This window comes from Nomascus leucogenys, chromosome 9 (genome assembly GCF_006542625.1).
Source record: "Nomascus leucogenys isolate Asia chromosome 9, Asia_NLE_v1, whole genome shotgun sequence".
In the NCBI taxonomy this organism is placed as follows: domain Eukaryota; kingdom Metazoa; phylum Chordata; class Mammalia; order Primates; family Hylobatidae; genus Nomascus; species Nomascus leucogenys.
The window spans coordinates 22368965-22389987 of NC_044389.1; the positions used below are offsets into that span (position 1 = coordinate 22368965).

The following is a 21023-nucleotide window of genomic DNA, read 5'->3' on the forward strand; positions in this document are numbered from 1 at the left end:
GGTCAGGAGATCGAGGCCATCCTGGCTAACATGGTGAAGCCCCCTCTCTACTAAAAATACAAAACATTAGCCAGGCGTGGTGGCGGATGCCTATAGTCCTAGCTACTGGGGAGGTTGAGGCAGGAGAATGGCGTGAACCCAGGAGGCGGAGCTTGCAGTGAGCTGAGATCACGCCACTGCAATCCAGCCTGGGCGACAGAGCCAGACTCCGTCTTAAAAAAAAAAAAAACTGGCATCAATTTTAATCAAAATCTACGGATAGGCAACAGTATTAATTGTTTTCTTTTTTGAGATGGAGTTTCGCTCTTGTTGCCCAGGCTGAAGTGATCTTGGCTCACTGCAACCTCCGCCTCCCGGGTTCAAGCGATTCTCCTGCCTCAGTCTCCCAAGTAGCTGGGATTACAGGTGTGCACCACCATGCCTGGCTAATTTTGTATTTTTAGTAGAGACAGGGTTTCACTATGTTGGTTAGGCTGGTCTCGACCTCCCGACCTAAGGTGATCCGCCTGCCTCAGCTTCCCAAAGTGCTGAGATTACAGGCGTGAGCCACTGTGTCTGGCCAACGATTTTTAAGTGATCTAAAAATAATTACTAATGTTGTGGGATAGGCAATATTCACTTTCAGATATACCTACACAGAAAGTATTAATGTACAAAACTTTTAAAAATATGTCACAGATGCTTAAACATTAACATGTTACTTAACAGCAATCTTTTGATATACACATCATATGCGCAGAACTATATGACTCTCTTAAATAAAGTGAGAACATTTCTATACTGGATAAGCAGTAAATACAAAGAGAATCTTACTTTTAGCAAATATATCAACTGGTGATCCATCAGGCAAAAGCCACGGCCAACCTTTGAACTGCCATGCAGGACCCTGCACAAAAACAGCTACAACGCGGTCCCTACAAGTAGAAAAGTGGGTGGGGGAAGGTAGAGGACAGACGGAGCTTATTTCAAACTTAAGCTTTAGCTACTATAAATCCCTTAGGCAACAGTCCCATAAACATTCATGTGATAAGAGTCTTATCAATCCTTCTATGAAGCAAATATAGTACTTACCACCTTTTCAATATGATACTGCCATTAGAATGTATTAATGATTGTTATACTTCCCATTTATCTGGTTTTTACACCTAAGTCTTTTAAACATAATTCAATGGACAATACTTGTATGTAATCTTGTTTGCCCTTTCTGTTCCCTTCTGTTAATTAGAGTAGTGGCCCACTTTTCCAATGCAATAGGGAATAGTGGTTGATAACTATTAATCAAAAAAGTTGTTTAAAAAATCACTTAAAATTCAAACGCATCTTAAATATTTTACTTTAACTAAAAACATTACATTATGGGAACTCATCAACCATTTTACGAGGTCCCAGGGCCTTATCTGAGTTCTTGTGATTACTTAGGAAGTAATCTGAGTATAGAAACCATTTAGACTTTTATAATTTTTGCAATTGTTTTACAACTGTTTCATTCACCCTAAATCTATAAGTATTTTTTAAAGCATTTTTTTCCCAACCAAACAACCTAGTTTTCCTAGAAAGAACAAACTTCTTTGTAGGCCCTCAAATTTCATTATTTTACAAAATATTTAATTGAATTCAGAAATTATAAGTAGTACTGCCATAAACAATTAAAGCCAATAACTAAAGAGGTGGGAACAAAACAACATCAGCAATAATGGTTAACATTAGTAACGTTTACTGAGCATTTACTATGTGTCAAGTGCCATTTTAAGGACTTTATACATTACTTATGAGGTTAACACATTTAATCTTCAAAACAATCCAATGACCTCACTGGACACTATTAGAAACCCCATTGTATAAATGAAGAAACAAGTGCATGGGCATGTTGGAGAAGAGAAAGGAGGAAGGTAGAAGTACAGAGAAAAGGAAGAAGGGAAGAAGAGAAGGAGGAGAATAAATTACTATGTTGGGGCACTGGGTATGCTACTGTTCCTATTTAACGGCAGATAAATCATGAGAATAGCCATCTCAGTATTATTATGAAAATAGTTTTGACCTTGCAACTCTGTGAAAGGGTCTTAGGAATGACCTGAGGTCTGCAGATCACACTTTGATAACCACTGCAATTAATGAGGACTGCAGACATACAAAAAAACATTAAACCAGGGTTACCTTCTATTCAAGCAAAGATCTACAACTATTAACAACTGCAAGCTTAAAGTTCTCAACCTGCTCAAAATCTCTGAGGCTAAAATTAAATCTTAAGTTAAAAAATTTCCCCTTTCATAGGATACATGCCTCAAACTGTCAAAATCATCTTTGGCAATGCAGCACACTATTAAATAATCTTTCAATTTTATGATGTAACAGTTGAAAGCCCAAGATGCCTGCCAAAGCAAAGGGAATTTGCTGGACAGAGGTCACTTATATTCTACTGGGTCTTATAGCATCAGCACAGAAGCAGGATAATAAAAATGTTATTCCCCATGAATTCTTGGAAGGACAACTAAAGGAAAAGAAAAATAAGGAAGTAGGGAAAATGCTGGAGGCTTCAATGGCTGGAGACCCTAACTAATATACACAAGCAGTATTTTACAGCACAGTGATGACGTGTGTATACACTGTATTATTTCTGCAAATATACTGCAAACATAAAATACAAGTGATATAACTTTCCTACTTGGGTTTAAGCTTGATATCTGAAATTCTCATCTTACTCCCTTTCTATATTACTCAAAGTATCTATTAGGTACCAGAGAAGAATTATAATTTAAATATATGTGTGTGTGTGTGTGTGTGAGAGAGAGAGAGAGAGAGAGAGAGAGAGAGAGAGAGAGAGAGAGAGAGAATTATCCCACCAGTCTTGAGGTGTAAGTTTAAGGGGCCGGTGAGAGAGAGAGAGAGAGAGAGAGAGAATTATCCTACCAGTCTTGAGGTGTAAGTTTAAGGGGCCAGTCTACTACTCTATAAGATACTGTGACACTAATTAATTGCAGTGCCCCCTGGTTGCAATTTTCTTAAGAAAATTTTTAACATTAATATTCTCAATGCCTTGACTTCTTAATGCCTGAAAACTAACAAGTACTTCAAAGGTAAATTCATCTAACGTGCCATGTGTTGCATTCTCTGTATCACAGATACATACTCAACTTTTACTGCCGGTTAAAGAAACAAAATAATTTGTGTGTCTAAATTTATAGGCACTTTATATTATAAACAGCTTAATATTTTGTTAAACGACATTTAAATTCAATAAAAGGGTTAAACCATGATAAAAGAGCTGTTCCTATTTTTATTACATTATTCCCTTACAATAAAAGTATGTCTTCATTTTTTTCTTACCAGAAAATTGAAATTCTCCAAACCAAAAATCTAAACATAGAATACCTTACAACATTAGTCTAATTTGCTGGGTTCTACAAGCTGATCCAGAACAAATGAACAAGTGGAAAGAATTTTTTACACTGGGTTTTCCAGAAGTTGGAATGTTTCTTCTTGTAAGTAAAATCAAGTTTATCTACCCAAAATATAAAGTTATTGAGGAATTATTAGAATGTTAACATTATTGATGACCAAACTAAATATATATTAACATGCTTTTCAAAGACAGTTTCTATTTAGAACCCATGATAAAATTTGATAATTGCTCACACGAGAAAAAACAACCAAGAATATACAGAAAACAAACGAATATTTAAAAAATATAGGCTGCCAGGTGCATGGCATGTGCCTGTAGTCCTAGCTACTTGGGAGCCTGAGAGGCAGGAGGACTGATAGAGCCCAGGAGTTCAAGTTCTGCCTGGGCAACATAGTGAGACCCCCCATCTCCTAAAAAGCAACATCATCAACGGCAATAACAACATTCATTCTCTTGGGTTCAACACCTGTGAAAAGATATATATATATATATATATATAGACTATCTTACCAGTCTTGAGGCATAAGTTTAAGGGGCTGGTCTACTACTCTATAAGGTACTGTAACACTAATTGCAGTGCCCCCTGGTTGCATCTGGTCTTTTCTTCTTTGTATTAGAGTTTCATTCTCTCGTTGACAACCCTGTTTCTTCTTTTCATCTGATGGGACAAATCTTTGAAAAAACAGAGATGAGAAAAAGTCAAATGTATTCCATGTGATGAAAACGGGAAGATAAACTATAATTTGAAATAATTTTTTTTTTTTTGATATGGAGTTTTTTTCTTATTGCCCAGGCTAGAGTGCAGTGGCGCAATCTCGGCTCACTGCAACCTCTGCCTTCCGGTTTCAGGCGATTCTCCTGCCTCAGCCTCCCAAGTTGCTGGGATTACAGGTGCCCGCCACCACGCCCAGTTAATTTTTTTGTATTTTTAGTAGAGACGGGGTTTCACCATGTTGGTCAGGTTGGTCTCGAACTGCTGACCTCGTGATCCACCCGCCTCAGCCTCCCCAAAGTGCTGGGATTACAGGCATGAGCCACCACGCTAGGTCTGAAATAATTTTTTAAACATTAATTAGTTTTAAACTAAAGATGTTTGTTTTTAAATAAACCTGCTCTGTAAGTACAGATCATGGAGTGTACAGGTCTTTCCTCTGTATACCAAATAGGACTCAAGCTCACTCAGATCCTAAGTTGGGGTGTGTGTGTGTGTGTGTGTGTGTAACCCACAATTTATATTCATTCAACTAGCACTTAGCATTTTCCACACTAATACTGAATTTCTCAAATTCTATTATAAGAAAACTTCATGATAAAGAGGAATTTTATTAGAAATCAAAAGGTCATTTGAAATGAAAAAGTTGTTGTGGCTAGTAGGCTTCTTTACTCTGCGACAGCCTATCCAGGAGCTTCACAAAACTCTTTTTTTTTTTTTTTTTTTTAAGATTTTATGCTTCAGCAAAATTACAAAAATACCATCAAACTTCAGAGTAGCCTTGAAAATTTTAAAGTATGAAAATTAAATCAGTGCATGCTGATAACCTGCTATTATTATCAACTAGTGGCATTTATCAACTTACTTATGTGGATCCATTCTCAAGACAGATATTCTTAAAAATAACTTAGCAATCTGGATAGCTACTACCACCTGTAAAATTTGCTAGTGTTCACAAAGTATTTTAAAAGTCTTATTTTCTAAATACATACATAATCCTAACAGTCCAATAACATATTTTATTAACTATGATCTAATCGCTCCAATAAAATGGAGTGAATACAATCAATATGTTGAAAATATCATTCTGCTTCTAAAGTTTAAAAGAGATGAAAGGGTGAAAGGACCAAAAAGCACAGGAGAACTTGCACTAATTAGAGTTCTCTGAAAAACTTCAATTCCACATATTGGATTCATCACATAATACTAATTTTATTGTCTAGAAAGTTTTTAGTTCATGGTGATAATGATGATACTGAACTTTGCTTCTGAGCTGATTGTTCTCACATCCATTTCACATTTGGTTAAAAAGTAAGATTTCTATATCATTTAAAAATTTCCCCCAGTAATCATTTGCTTTCTATGGCATCTGGTTTATTTATTAATCAAGCTCACTTAGAAAATGCCAGACAGTACTAGTACTTTGAATAAAGAAACACATTATTTAGAAAATTTAATATGTGTGCATTGTTTGAAATTGCATTCTAATAAAAAGCCACAACAAAAATGTTTTACGTTAATAGTATGTGCAATATATTGTGCTATAAGTTTTATAATATACATAGTTGTACAAAACATAGTCCCTGCCCTCTTGAACTTATGTTCCACACACACAGAACAAAGGGATTCTACTGCCAAGAGAAATGCTTTGTTTTATCTCAATCTATAACTACATGGGATTTAAAATGTTTAAGTTGTTAAATAGAAGATTGCAACTCCCTCTTTTCTCGCTTCTGAAATTTTAACATGGTGTTAAAAAGTTTAAATTTACTTGTACAAAATTACTTATAAACTTATAAACAAATTACTTATAATCATATGACTAGAACGTAAAATACATATAAATTAGTGATCTATTACAATACCAAACTAATAAAAAGTCTATTATACACCTATTTCAACTTTTGCATGTCTACACATTGGTTGATATGGTTTATAAAAGTTCAGAAACATTAACATGGTTTTTACAATTAACCACCGTCCTAGAATTTTTAGATGCTGTAGCATGTTAATTTCTGATTATATCTAAGTATTTTCTTAGAATTACAGTCATCTCTATTAGCAATAAAAAAAAGCTTTATTTAAAAATGCTTTTCAGCAAGGATCTCATTTGATAAACATAAGGATAGATCTTATGACCTCTTCCCTAAAGTTAAGTCTACTAAAAAGATTAGTATCCCACAGAGTCAATATAATTTTACCTGTTCACCCTACTGCAGTTCATCAAATCTAAGACACCAATGATTGTGAGCTACACCATTATATTGTACCACTATGAAAGGAAAAAAATACTGCCAATTAAACTATGATATTCTATATAAATCCCACTCATCATCCCTCCAGAAAACTGGTTATTTCTTCTGGCTTGGGCTGCACTGCTGGATGTGTGTGATAGGCAATTGTTTCATATGTATCTCAGGGAAAATAGGTTCATCTACTATTGCTATCTTCCATTTTTAGGTTCCATGAAGCACTTGGTTGTTGCTTTGCAAAAAAACAAAATATATATAGGATTAGGGCGAGGTGCAGTGGCTCACGCCTGTAATCCCGGCACTTTTGGGGGGCCAAGGTGGGTGGATCATTTGAGGTCAGGGGTTCGAGACCATTCTGGCCAACATGGTGAAATCCTGTCTCTACTAAATATACAAAAATTGGCTAGGTGTGGTGGTGTGCGCTTGTAATCCCAGCTACTCTGGAGGACGAGGCAGGAAAATCACTTGATCCCAGAGGCAGAGGTTGCAGCAAGCCGAGATCACACCACTGCCCTCCAGCCTGGGTGATAGAGTGAGACTCTGCCTTAGGAGAAGAAAAAAAAAAAAGAATGGAAATGTCATTCCTCTAATGTGGGAGAATTCAAACATCAAATCTGCACTCCACTGCTTCATTTCAGTGTATTTCTGAATATACAACATTTTTATTGACATAAAATTTACATACAGTGAAATGCTCAAATAGATGAGTTTTGATAAACGTATACTAAGTATAAGCACCATTCCAATCACGATAAAGAACATCTGTATCAACCAGAAAGTTTCCTTATATACCTTTCAGTCAAATGCCATTCCCTTCCCAACGGGCAACCACTCTTCTGCTTTCCATTAGTTTTTCCTGTTTTGGGAATTTATATACACACACTCATATACCAGATGTATTATTTTGTACCTGGCTTCTTTCACTCAATGTAATGTTTCTGATAATCATACCTGCTGTGGGATGTATCAGTAGTTCATTCTTTTTTATTGCTAAGTAGAATTCTATTGTAAGAAAATACCATTCTCTTGCTAGTGGACATTTCGATGTGTCTTAGTACGTTCAGGATACAATAATAGAAATAGCACAGACTGGGGTGGCTTGTAAACAACAGGAATTTCTTTTATCACTGTTCTGCAGGCTACGAAGTCAAGAGCAAGATATTGGCAAGTCTAGTGTCTAGTGAGGTCCCACCTCCTGGTTTGTAAACCATATTATTGCTGCGTCCTCATATCACAGAAGGAGCAAGGAAGTTCTCTGGGATCACTTTCATAAGGGTGCTTATCCTATTTGTGAGGACAGAGACCTCATGACCTAATTACTTCACAAATACCCTGGGGCATTAGTGACTAAGTTTCAACATATAAATTTTGTGGGACACAAAAGTTCAGTATACAGCAGGGTAGATTCAAGGTCTGGGTTATTGCAAGTAACGCTAACATAAATATTCCTGTATAAGTGTTTTTGTGAACACATGCTTTCATTTCTCTTATGTAAATACCTTTGAGTGAATCATGGGGTATGTGTAACTTTATAAGAAACTGCCAGGAAGTTTTCCAAAGCAGTTGAACCATTTTACACTTACACTAAAAATGTATGAGACTTCTAGTCTTTTGAATTTTAGTCTTTCTAATGGGTATGTGAAATAGTATCTCAACGTCATTTTAATTTTACTTCCTCAACAACTGATGATACTGAGAATTTTTTTCATGTGCTGACTGGCCATTTGTATACCTTCTTTTGTGGAGTGTCAACATATCTTGCTTATTTTTAATAGGATTTTTAAAAATACTGACACACAGGATTCTAGACACAAATCTTTTGTTAGAAATGTGCAATGAAAAGATTTTCTCCCAGCACGTGGCTGGCCTTTTTATTTTCTTAATGGTGTCTTTTGATGAACAGAAGTTTTAAAATTTCTTTTTTTTTTTATGGTTCACCCTTCAAAAAAAAAACTGTCTATTTCAAAGTCACAAAAACATTCTATTATGCTTTATTCTAGAAGCCTTACAGTTTCAGCTTTTAAGTTTGTGTGTATAATCTACCTTAAAAAATGTTTGTGTATGGTGTTAGGTAATGGCTGAGAGTCATTCCTCTCCACACATATATTTATCCAGTCGTTCCAGTACCATTTATTGCTAAGGCATTCATTTCTTAATTGAACTGCACTGATGTCTTTGTCGAAAATAGTATAGCCCCATTTAAGCAATCTCCATTATTTTCATTCATCTATCTATCTTTACATCCTTAGTACAATGTGTGGATTATTGCAACTTGATAGTAAGTCTTGAAATCAGGTAGTGTGAGTCCTCTCTCTTTGTTCCTCCATAATAGCTATTTCAATCCTAAATTGCACCATATCTTTTTTGAAGATATTTTGCACTACATTTAAATTCAACATATATAGTACCATCTATGCACATATCTCACAGAACTGATGAAACTATGAATTGCCATCACTATTTTGTGCATGTGCCAGTAATAAAAACTATGTCAGGACTGCCACCTAGCCACAGCAACTCTAAGATACCATCAATTATATGACATATTACAATTTCAGAGACCTTAAATCATGAAAAGTAACTGTGTATATTGGAATTAGCAAAGTATATAATACTCTAGAGCTAATTAAACTTAACAAAGAATGTGACCAAAGTGCTATATATTACAGCACTATCAATTTAGCTAGGTCAACTGTCAATGTATCCTGTTCCACTACAACTCCACTCTCAGCTTAGAAGCATCAGCTAATGGCAGCAATGACCAGATGGAATACAACTTAGGATGTTAAAGAGGGCAAAATTTAAGCCTATCAAGTACTACCCAGACTTAAGCCTTAAATAACAAACAACAGTACTTTATTTCTATGCCTCCTCTTGCACAAGAAATTTGAACAAATCACCTCTGGCCTATCAATATATAATAATACGGTTGTCTATAAGGTAGCATCCAAAAGGTAAAAATGCATCTGAAATTCAAATATGACGAATGTTGTAATTTTTGCTTCCTAGCCTATAGAACTTTAAATATATCTCTACGAATATATTTAAGCATTTATTTAATTCTGAAGTTAAGCCATATGTATTTCACTATGAATTTACCTTCTTTATTCAAAGTAGAATTCAATTTTCTACAATTTTACAGTGGGCTTTTTAAATTATTATTATGATAATCTACAAAGTCTGTTATCTCCCTAACAGACTTCAGGTTTCTATTCTTGTAACTTTTCTTTCTTTTTTTTTGAAACAAGGTCTTGCTGTGGTGCCTAGCCTGGTTTCAAACTTCAAACTCCTGGGCTCAAACAATCTTCCCATCTCAGCCTCCCAAAGTGCTGAGATTACAAGCATGAGGCATCACACCAGACCTGGACAACAGTTTTCTTGAAGGCAAAGCCAATCACTCAGATACATGGCACACCAACTAGTGTGCTGCTTTACATGTAGCCTTCTCATCAGAGCACAACTAAATGAAATTGAAACAAAAATAAAAAAAATAGAAAAGATAAATGAAACAAAAAAAGCTGGTTCTTTGAAAAGATAAACAGAACAGTAGCTATTCCCCCTGACACCACCGAAATACAAAATATCATTCAAGGCTACTATGAATACTTTTACATGCAAAAACTAGAAAACCTAGAAGATATGGATAAATTCCTGGGAAGATTCAAACCTCCTAGCTTAAATCAGGAAGAACTGGATACCCTAAACAGACCAATAACAAGCAGCAAGATTAAAATGGTAATTTAAAAATTACCAACAAAAAAAAGTTCAGAACCAGAAGGATTCACAGCTGAATTGTATCAGACATTGAAAGAAGAATTGGTAACAATCCTTTTGACACTATTCCACGAGATAGAGAAACAGAATCCTCCCTAAATCATTCTATGAAGCCCGTAACACCCTAAAACCAAAACCAGGAAAGGATATAACCAAAAAAGAAAACTACAGACCAATATCCCTGATGAACATAGATGCAAAGATTCTTAACAAAATACATCTAACCAAATCCAACAACATGTCAAAAAGATAATCCACCAAGATCAAGTGGGTTTCATAACAAGGATGCAGGGATAGTTTAACATACACAAGTCAACAAATGTGATACACTACATAAACAGAATTAAAAACAAAAATCACATGATCATCTCAATAGATGTAGAAAAAGCTTCTGACAACATCTAGCATCTCTTTATGATTCAAATTCTCAGCAAAATTGGCAGACAAGAGACATACCTCAATGCAATAAAAGCCATCTATGACAAACCCACAGCTAATGTAGTTCTGAATGGGGAGAAGTTTAAAGCATTCTGTCTGAAAACTGGAACAAGACAAAGATGTCCACTCTCTTCATTTCATTCTCTTCTTTTCACTATAAGGACATAATCACCAAAACAGCATGGCACTGGTATAAAATAGGCGCAAGGACCAATGGAACAGAATAGAGAATCCAGAAATAAACCCAAATACTTACAGCCAACTGATCTTCGACAAAACAAACAAAAACATAAAGTGGGGAAAGGACACCCTATTCAACATATGGTGCTAGGATAATTGGCAAGTCACATGTAGGAGAATGAAACTGGATCATCTCTCACCTTACAGAAAAATCAACTCAAGATGGGTCAAGGACCTAAGTCCTGAAACACATCAAGGACTAAGACCTGAAACTAGAAAAATTCTAGAAGATAACACAGGAAAAACCCTTCTAGACATTGGCTTAGGCAAGGATTTCATGACCAAGAACCCAAAAGCAGATGCAATAAAAACAAAGATAAATGGCTGAGACCTAATTAAACTAAAGAGCTTTTGCATGGCAAAAGGAACAGTCAGCAGAGTAAACAGTCAACCCACAGAGTGGGAGAAAAATCTTCATAATCTATACCTCTGACAAAGGACTAATATCCAGAATCTACATCAAACTCAAATCAGCAAGAAAAAAACAAACAATCCCATGAAAAAGTGGGCTAAGGACAGGAATAGACAATTCTCAAAGGAAGATAAACAAATGGCCAAGAAACATGAAAAAAATGCTCATAACTAATGATCAGGGAAATGCAAATCAAAACCAAAATGCAATACCGCCTTACTTCTGCAAGAATGGCCCTAGTCAAAAAATAAAAAAACAATAAATGTTGGCATAGATGAAGCGAAAAGAGAACACTTCTACATTGCTAGTGGGAATGTAAACTAGTACAACCGCTATGGAAAACAGTGTGGAGATTCCTTAAAAAACTAAAAGTAGAACTGCCATTTGATTCAGCAATCCCACTACTCGGTATCTACCCAGAAGAAAAGAAGTCATTATACAAAAAAGATACTTGCACACGCATGTTTACAGCAGCACAATTTGCAATTGCAAAAATGTGGAACCAACCTAAATGCCCATTAATCAACAAGTGGATAAAGAAACCGGAGTGTATATATATATACCATGGAATACTACTCAGCCATAAAAGGGAAACCATTAATGGCATTTGCTGCAATCTGGATGGAATTGGAGACTATTATCAGGAATGGAAAACCAAACATCGAATGATCTCATTCGTAAGTGGGAGCTAAGCTATGAGGGTGCAAAGGCATGAGAATGACAAAATTGACTTTGGGGATGCAGGGAGAAAGTGTGGGAGGGGGGTGAGGGATAAAAGACTACAAATCAGGTTCAGCATATACTGTTCGGGTGATGGGCACACCAAAATCTCACAAACTACTTAGTCATGTAACCAAATACCACCTGTTCCCCCAAAAACCTGTGGAAATAAATTTTTTTTTTAAAGACAAAAGGTAAGAAGATAAATTTAGGCAACATAATAAATCTTTAAACCAATAGAAAAAAAAGAAAACACATTCAGCATCCTCAAAACATTGGTTGAACTAAAAAATTGGTCTGAAATAATTATTTTGATAAAACCATGTAAGATTTCTAGTGCTCTGAGACCACCATTTGGAAATTATGGCACTTGTACTCATATATGTACATATATGAATGCGTATTTCACATATGTGTATATATGAATGCATATTTCACATACGTGTATATATGAATGCATATTTCCCATACGTGTATATTTCACATATGTGTATATATGAATGCATATTTCACATACGTGTATATATGAATGCATATTTCATATATGTGTATATATGAATGCATATTTCATATATATATACATGGAACAATGGCATTGAGTAAACACTAACAAATTATGACCCTTAGAAACTATGACTTTATTCTGTTTCTGGTATAATATGACAGATCCCCTAAGTAACTGCAACAATAATTCCAAAACAAAACCGAGTAAACAGTAAATCTCATGAAGTGAGTAGTCTGGTAGTTATCAGAGACCAGGAAGGGTGGGGGAGTGGAGGAGAAGAGGTTGATTAATGGGTACAGAAATACAGGTAGAAGAAATAAGACCTAGTTTTCAATAAATCAGCAGAGTGACTACAGTAAACAATAATTTACAGTATATTTCGAAATAGCTAATAAAGAATAATTTGAATATTTCCAACATAAAGATAAACGTTTAAGGTAATATATCTTAATTACCCTGATTTATTACGTTATAAAAATGTGTCAAAATATTACATGTACCTCAAAATATGTGGGTCTATTACGTATCAATACAAAAAAAAAGGAAAAAAGAAAAAAAATCTTAAAAGCCTATCTGAGCTAGCCAGCAAGGTATAAAAACTACTTAGACCAAGGACCAAGTGAAAAGAGAGGAACCCAAAGAAGTAAGAGTAACACTGCAGACTGCTATCCATTGGATTTGCAAAGCAATTAAAGTTAAACCTGGTTTTTCACTATATTTCACTGGGCTCCTGAAATAGAAAATAAGTCCAAATTCTGCTCAAGGTAGAAAATCTAATAGGAGTTCCTTCCCTTATAAAGCTGAGACTCAGGGGTTAAGTTCAACATAATGGTAAACTAGAAATAAACTCACTGTTCACCCTCTTCCCCAACAACCCCTCACCCTAACCCTAACCCTTATTTTGACAATTGCAAGGAAAATCAAATATCTCAAATGGTAAAACTGACCTCATTTGAATTTGCAGCAAGAACAACAGTATCTAGATATTTAAAACCTCCAATAGAGAATTTAATTTAAAGTTATGCTAGATTGGTAATGCTCCCAGGTGCTTAACAGACACAGATGCACATCTTCTCTGGAGTTCTCTCATATTCACTTGGAGATCAAAGAATTTCTACAGAAAATAATTCCAAGGAAAATGAACAGTAAATTAGTAAATTAACAAAATAATAAAAAACAATAAAATGAACAGTAAAAAACTAAACCCACAAGGAAACAAGTTACCATGTATGAAACAACATTCAAAGGAAGATGACTAAGGACTCCAAATGCTACAATTACCAAAAACCAAGGCTTATAAAATAAAACAAGCTTGCAAATATGTACAGTAAAAAAGAATTACAAAGACAGATAATGCTTTGAAAAATAACCAAACAGAACCACAAAAACTGAAACATAAAATATCTGAAGTTTAAGGTGCGATGGATAGGCTTAAGATCAGATTAAGGTGTGGCCAAAGAAATGGACAACTATAAATTAAAAGTAACAAAATAATGAAAAATGCAGGCAACAGAGAAAATGAGACAGAAAATGGAATCATTTAAGAAACATGGAAGATAGAATGAGAAGGTCTAAAGTATGACTCATTTAAGTTCCAGAAAGAGGCGAGAAAAAAGGGGGGATGGAGAACAGAACATACGAAAAAAAAAAAAAAAAAAAAGTTTATTTCACAGATTATCAAAACTACCAAGACTTTGAAAACTGATGAAAAACACCAATACGCAGATTTAATTCTGACAGATTCCAAGTGGGGTATATAAAAAAGAAATCCGCATCTAGCTACAGCAGATAAGTTTAAAATGATCTTTAAAATAACCACAGGGAACAGATTTCCCTCATAGGACTGATTATCACACTAATAACTAATTTCTCATCATCAAAACAAAGGAAGCTAGAAGATAGTGGAGTAATATTTTCAATGTGATGGGAAAAAAATAAACTCCCATATTATTTTCCAAAGTGGCTGTATCATTTTGCATTGCCTGAGGCTGTTGGGAACAAGTACTATTCTCAGTCCAGTCTACGCTCTGGTAATTTTTCTGCCTGTTTCTTTCCCGGTGACTTTTTCCCAGGCCTCATGTAGTTTACTCACATGAATGTGCTGAATAGTATTTGGCGGATGTAAGGAGAACCCTCTACATAGCGTTTGAGCTCCTTCTGCACACAATCTCTCCTCTTTGGAACTCGGCCCCATGTGGCTGCCAACATGGCCAAAATCAGGAAGTTACACCTAATCGTTTATTTTAAATAACGTTACAGTTCCAATAAACAACTTTCCAGATCATGTTTATAGATGTAAAGTGTATTTTTTAAAATACTTTCATAATATAATCTTAATTTTGTTTGTTAGGATGTTAAAGGGTTTTTTTTGTTTCATTTACTTATTGAAGGGATATACAAAACTAAAGAATCCTCAACTTTACATAAGACCAAATAGAATCTATGCCAACTTGAGCTATGAGTTACAGCCAGTACCATAATTGTGTGGAGGAGGTTTCAATTATGCATTAATTACATAGCAAAGCCTCCAGCTGACTCAAACTGTAGGGGAGATGTCAGTTGCAATGAGGTGTTAAACAATGAAGGGAGTGTTTTAAACTTGGAAGAAACATTAGGCATGGTCTGTCCTAAGAATGTGGTCTGTTTAATTGTCTGGTTTCTCTGTAGTAAACAAGACTAAAGAGAATGACACTAAAATTTACTTTGTGATTTCTTTCACTATTCACTATTTTCTGCTATAAAGCAGTGTTCAAGTATTAGATTTGTAATACATTCAGATGAACACTGCAAAAGTTCTTGAGAGTGGAGAATGAAAAGACAATTTCTTTTTTTTTAACATTCCACAAACTTACTGTAAATTCTGTATAACCAGTCAAATATATTTATTTTTTAAAAAGTTGTCAATTACTAAAATTTGTGAGATTGGATAATACCAAATTCACGAATCATAAAATGGGTTAAAAAAATACAGTAAATGCAAAAAACAAAACAAAAAAACAACACAATACCAAGTGTAATGAAGCATCATGGGAACTAAAATCGAGTCCCAGGTGTGGATACGACTACTATGTATCAAAAAGGTATTTCAATTTGGAGATAAATGCAATAAATTAACTCACAGGTTGCACAAACACACATACACAAAACCAAACTTTAAATTTCAGGTATACAAGTCCCCCATCCTCCAATCTTCTCTTCTCAATGTGCTCCCTCATCCTTTTCTTTTTCTTTATTTACTTAATACTCATTATTTGGCTAACACTGTTTTAAACAATGTAGCTACAAATAACAATAAAATAACAAGCCCTTGTCTCTGAGGAAATCATAATTTAGTTGGAAGACTAGAGATAGACTGCAAGACACAGAAACTATCACCAAAAAATACATAAATTTCAGATTATAAATCATGAAAAGCCATGTATATTGACTAAAAGGTGGAAAGCTCATACAAAAACTAAACAATTTTTAGAAGCAGTTAATGTGATCCATTTCTGTGAGTCTGACAGTTTCTGTTATATTATCAAATCTATTTCAAGGACCAAAAGTATATCCTGTTCACACAATTGTAAATTACTTGAGGAATCTCATCAGATGACATATGCAATCAAAAAACTCCCATCTGCCAGAATACTAAAACTTTACTATAAAAGCCATACTATTAATGAAAAAACAGCTCAATGAATATTTCGTCATTCAAAAGTACTAAAAATTTTTTAAAAAAAGAATTCAGGTATGAATATACTTGTATGTGCCAGGATATCTAGATTTTGTAAAGAAAGCTACTTAAGTTGGAGGCACTTAAAATTCAATTCTACATTTAGCGAAACCTGAAATCCACATATATTGCAAATTGGCTTCTCACTTTGAATCAGTTAAAAGCAGTATGGTATTTTTAGATGTGAAGGGGCTTTTCTTCAAAAGTTATCATTAGGCCAGGCACAGTGGCTCATGCCTGTAATCTCAGCACTTTGGGAGGCAGAGGCAGGTGGAGTTTGAGACCACCCTAACCAACATGGTGAAACCCCGTCTCTACTAAAAATACAAAAATTAGCCAGGCGTTGTGCCGCATGCCTGTAATCCCAGCTACTTAAGAGGCTGAAGAAGGAAAATCGCTTGAACCCGGGAGGTGGAGGTTACAGTGTGCCGAGATCGCACCACTGCACTCCAGCCTGGGTGAAACAGCGAGATTACGTCTCAAAAAAAAAAAAAATTATCATTCTTACTTTACTGAGAAATAAGCCAGAGCATTCACATTCCCCTTTTGGGTATTAATTATGCTGCTGAATAAAACTGTTTTCCTAGAGATCAGTAAAATTTTTAACAGGAAATTTTCAACATTAGAGCATTCAGATTACAAAATATAATTATTCTAACACTGACTTAGGCCTTGACTCTTGTAGAAGACTTTGTTTTGTTCTGGATTATTATCACACTACTATCAAGGCCAGAATAAAACTCAATTTCTTTATTTTGCTGTTCTTTCCTTTTATGGTCAAGAGGTACATGTGCAGGTTTGTTACACGGGTATATTGCATGTTACTGGGGTATGGTGTACAAATTATTTCATGATCCAGGGTAATATGCACAGTATACAACAAGTAGTTTTTCGATCCTCTCCCTCTTCCCAGCTTCCACCCTCAAGTAGGCCCTGGTGTCTTTTGTTTCCCTCTTTGTATACAACACGTACTCAATGTCTAGCTCCCATGTAGAACATGTGGTATTTGGATTTCTGTTTCTGTGTTAATTTGTTAGGATAATGATTTCCAGCTGCATCCATGTTGCTGCAAAGGACATGGCTTTGTTCTTTTCTACGGCTGCATAGTATTCCGTGGCATATATGTACCAGATTTCTTTATCCAATCCACCACTGATGGGAATTTTGGTTGATTCCATGTCTTTAATATTGTAAAAAGTGCCGCAATGAACTTAAGAGTGCATGTGTCTTTTTGGTATAAAGATTCATAATCCTCTAGGTATATATCCAATAATCAGATTGCTGGGTCAAAGGGTAGTTCTGTTTTAAGTTTTTTGAGAAATCTGCAAACTGCTTTCCACGGTGGCTGAACTAAATTACATTCCCACCAGCTGCACATAAGCATTCCCTTTTCTCCACAACCTCACCAAGATCTATTATTTTCTGATGTTTTCATAATAGCCATTTTGACTGGTGTGATGTGAGATGATATCTCATTGCGGTTTTGATTTGTATTTCTCTAAGATTAGTGATGTTAAACATTTTTTTCCTATGTTTGTTGGCCACGTGTATATCTTCTTTTGAGAAGTGTCTGTTCGTGTCCTTTGCTCAGTTAATGGGACAGTTTGTTTTATGCTTAAGGTCCTTATAAATTCTGGGTATTAGATCTTTGTCAGATGCATACCTTGCAAATATTCTCTCCCATTCTGTATGTTGTCTGTTTACTCTGTTGACAATGTCTTTTGCTGGGCAGAAGCTTTTTGGTTTAGCTCCCATTTGTCTATTTTTGTTTTTGCTGCATTTGCTTTTGAAGACTTTGTCATAAAATGTTTACCAAGGCCTATGTCCAGAATGGCATGCCCTGTTTTCTTCCTAGGGTTTTTACAGTTTCAGGTCCCACATTTAAGTCTTTTAATCCATCTTGCGTTGATTTTTGCATATGGTGAAAGGAAGGGGTTTGGTTTCAATCTTCTGCATTTGGCTAGCCAGTTATCCCAGCATCACTGAAAAAGGAGCACCTTCCCCACTGCTTGTTCCTGTCCACTGTGTCAAAAAGCAGATGGTTGCTGGTGGGCAGCTTTATTTCTGGATTCTCTAACCTGTTCCATTGGTCTGTGTGCCTGTTTTTGTATCAGTACTACACTGTTTTGGTTACTCTAGTCTTGTTGTTTAGTTTGAAATTGTGTAGTGTGATGCCTCCAACTTTGGTCTTTTTGCTTAGGATGCTTTGGCTATTCTGCCTCCTTTTTGGTTTCATATGGATTTTAGAATAGTTTGTTCAAATTTCTGAGAAAAATGAAATCTGGTAGTTTGCTAGGAATAGCAGTGAATCTGTAAGTTGTTTTGGGCAGTATGGCCACTTTAACAATATTGATTCTTCCTATCCATGCACATGAAATGTTTCTCCATTTGTTTGTGTTGTCTCTAATTTCTTTCAGTGTTTTGTAATTCTCATTGTAGAGATCTTTCACCTCCCTGGTTTAACTGTATTCCCAGGTGTTTTGTGTGTGCATGTGTGAGTGTGTGGCTATTGCGAATAGGACTGCATTCTTGAGCTGGTTCTCAGCTTGGACATTATTAGTGTATAGAAATTCTACTTATTTTTGTACAGTGATTTTGTATCTGAAATTTCACTAAAATTGTTTATCAGCGCTAGGAATCCTTAGGTAGAGACTATGGGGTTTTCTAGGTATGGAATCATATCGTCTACAAAGATAGAAGGCATCTCTATTTGGATGCCTTTTCTTTCTTTCTTTATCTTGCCTGAGTCCCCTGGCTAGTACTTCCAGTACTGATACAGGAGTACTGGGAAGGCAAGAGCATGGTCCCTTTAAATGATATGGAATGGGGGAAGGCAAGTGCTGGGTAGAGGAGGGCCTGGTCCCTGACTTGGGCTCCACCCCCACGAACTTACGTGAGGACAGGCACTTCTGCTTTCACGCCCAAATGTTCCATTTTCCAAGACCACCCTGGCCCGCCATGCCCCCATCCAGGGCCTATAAAAACCCAAGACCCTAGTGGGCACACACACAGGTGGCCAGAAGTCAAGAGAAGCACATCAGCAGAAGACACAAGCGGCTGGACGTGAGGAACACACTGGCGGAAGAAGACACAGCAAGCAAGCTCTTGGTGATCAAGAGCACACCAACAGGCACCAGCAGGCTAACATGCCATCAGGATGACGCAGAGTCTGGCCACAGCGGCCGGACTCCAGGGAAAAACCATCCCCTTTCTGGCTCCCCCATCTGCTGAGAGCTACTTCTACTCAATAAAACCTTGCACTCATTCTCCAAGCCTACATGTGATCCGATTCTTCCAGTACACCAAGACAAGAAACTCTGCGATACAGCAGAGTATGTTGTCCTTGTGATAAGGTAGAGGGTCTGAACTGGTTAACACAAGCCGCCTATAGGGCAAACCAAAAGAGCACCCTGTAACACACGTCCACTGGGGATTCAGCTGTAAACATTCACCCCTAGACAATGCCGTGGGGTCTGAGCCCCATAGCCTGCCCATCGGTGTGCTCCCCTAGGTTTCAGCAGCAGGGTACTGAAGAAGCAAGCCACACCCCCATTGCACGCCCTGGGAGGGAGACAAAGGAACATTTCCTGTTTCAGTACTACCTTGAATACGGGTGGTGAGACTGGACATCGTTGGTTTGTTCTGGTTCTCAGAGGGAATGCTTCCAGCTTTTGCCTATTCAGTATGATGTTGGCTGTAGGATTGTCATAGATGGCTTTCATTAGTTTGAGGTATGTTCCTTTGATGGGTAGTTTGTTGAGGGTTAACATGAAGGGATGTTAGGATTTACTGAAAGCCTTTTCTGCATCTACTGAGATGATGATGTAATTTTTTTAGTTCTGTTTATGTGACGAATCATGTTTACTGATTTGCATTTGTTGAACAAACCTTGCATCCCAGGGATAAAGCCTATTTGATCAGGGTGTTTTAGTTTTTTGATGTGCTGCTGGATTCGATTTTCCAGTACTTTGTTGATTTTTGCATCTATGCTCATCAGGGATACTGGCCAGCAGGTTTTGTTTTTTTTTTTTTTATGGTCTCTCTGCCAGGTTTTGGTATCAGAATGATGCTGGCTTCACAGAATAAGTTAGGGAAGCCCCTCCTCCTTGATTTTTTGGAGCGATTTCGGTAGGACTGGTACCAGCTCTCCTTCATACATCTGGTAGAATTCAGCTGTTAATCTGTCTGGTTTGGGGTTGGGGGGCTTCCCGTTGGTAGGATTCTTTACTACTGATTCAAATTCGGAACTCATTATTGGTCTGTTAAGGATTTCAATTCCTTCCTAATTCAATCTTGAGAGATTATATGTTTCTAGGAGTTTATCCATTTCTTTTAGGTATTCTAGTTTGTGTACACAGAGGTGTTCATAGTCTCTGAGGGTTTTCTGTATTTCTGTGGAGTTGGTGGTAATGTCGCTTTGTCATTTCTGATTGTGTTTATTTGGATCTTTTCTCTGTTTTTCTCTATTAATCTAGCTAGCAGTCTATTAATCTTATTATTTCAAAGAACCAACTTTTGGTTTCATTGATCTTTTGTATGGATTTTCACATATCAATTTAGTTCAGCTCTGATTTTGGTTATTTTCTTCTGCTACCTTTGGGACTGGTTTGCTCTTGTTCTTCTAGGTCTTACAGGTGTGACGTTAGGTGGCTAATTTGAGATCTAACTTCATGATATAGGCATTTAGCACTATGAACTTTCCTCTTAATACTGCTTTAGCTATGTCCCAGAGATTCTGGTACATTGTATCTTTGTTTTCATTTGTTTCAAAGAATTTTTTGAGGCTGGGCATGGTGGCTCATCCCTGTAATCCCAGCACTTCGGGAGGCCAAGGCAGGCAGCTCACTTGGGCCCA

General features: G+C 36.3%; 1 protein-coding gene across 3 annotated transcripts in view; it reads right to left on the bottom strand.

Moving 5' to 3' along the window:
* Positions 1-21023, bottom strand: part of CDC73 (cell division cycle 73) — a 132108-nt gene that overhangs the window by 16838 nt on the left and 94247 nt on the right. Inside the window, exons 14-15 of one of the 3 annotated variants that reach the window (XM_003264496.3) lie at positions 3911-4072; positions 814-914 (exon numbers count right to left, since the gene is read on the bottom strand). In XM_003264496.3, the coding sequence (XP_003264544.1) occupies positions 814-914; positions 3911-4072 (263 nt within the window). Of the gene's footprint in view, positions 1-813; positions 915-2380; positions 2489-3910; positions 4073-12970; positions 13568-21023 lie in introns of those variants that run through there. The other 2 variants (XM_030818709.1, XM_030818710.1) reach the window with 2 other exon arrangements.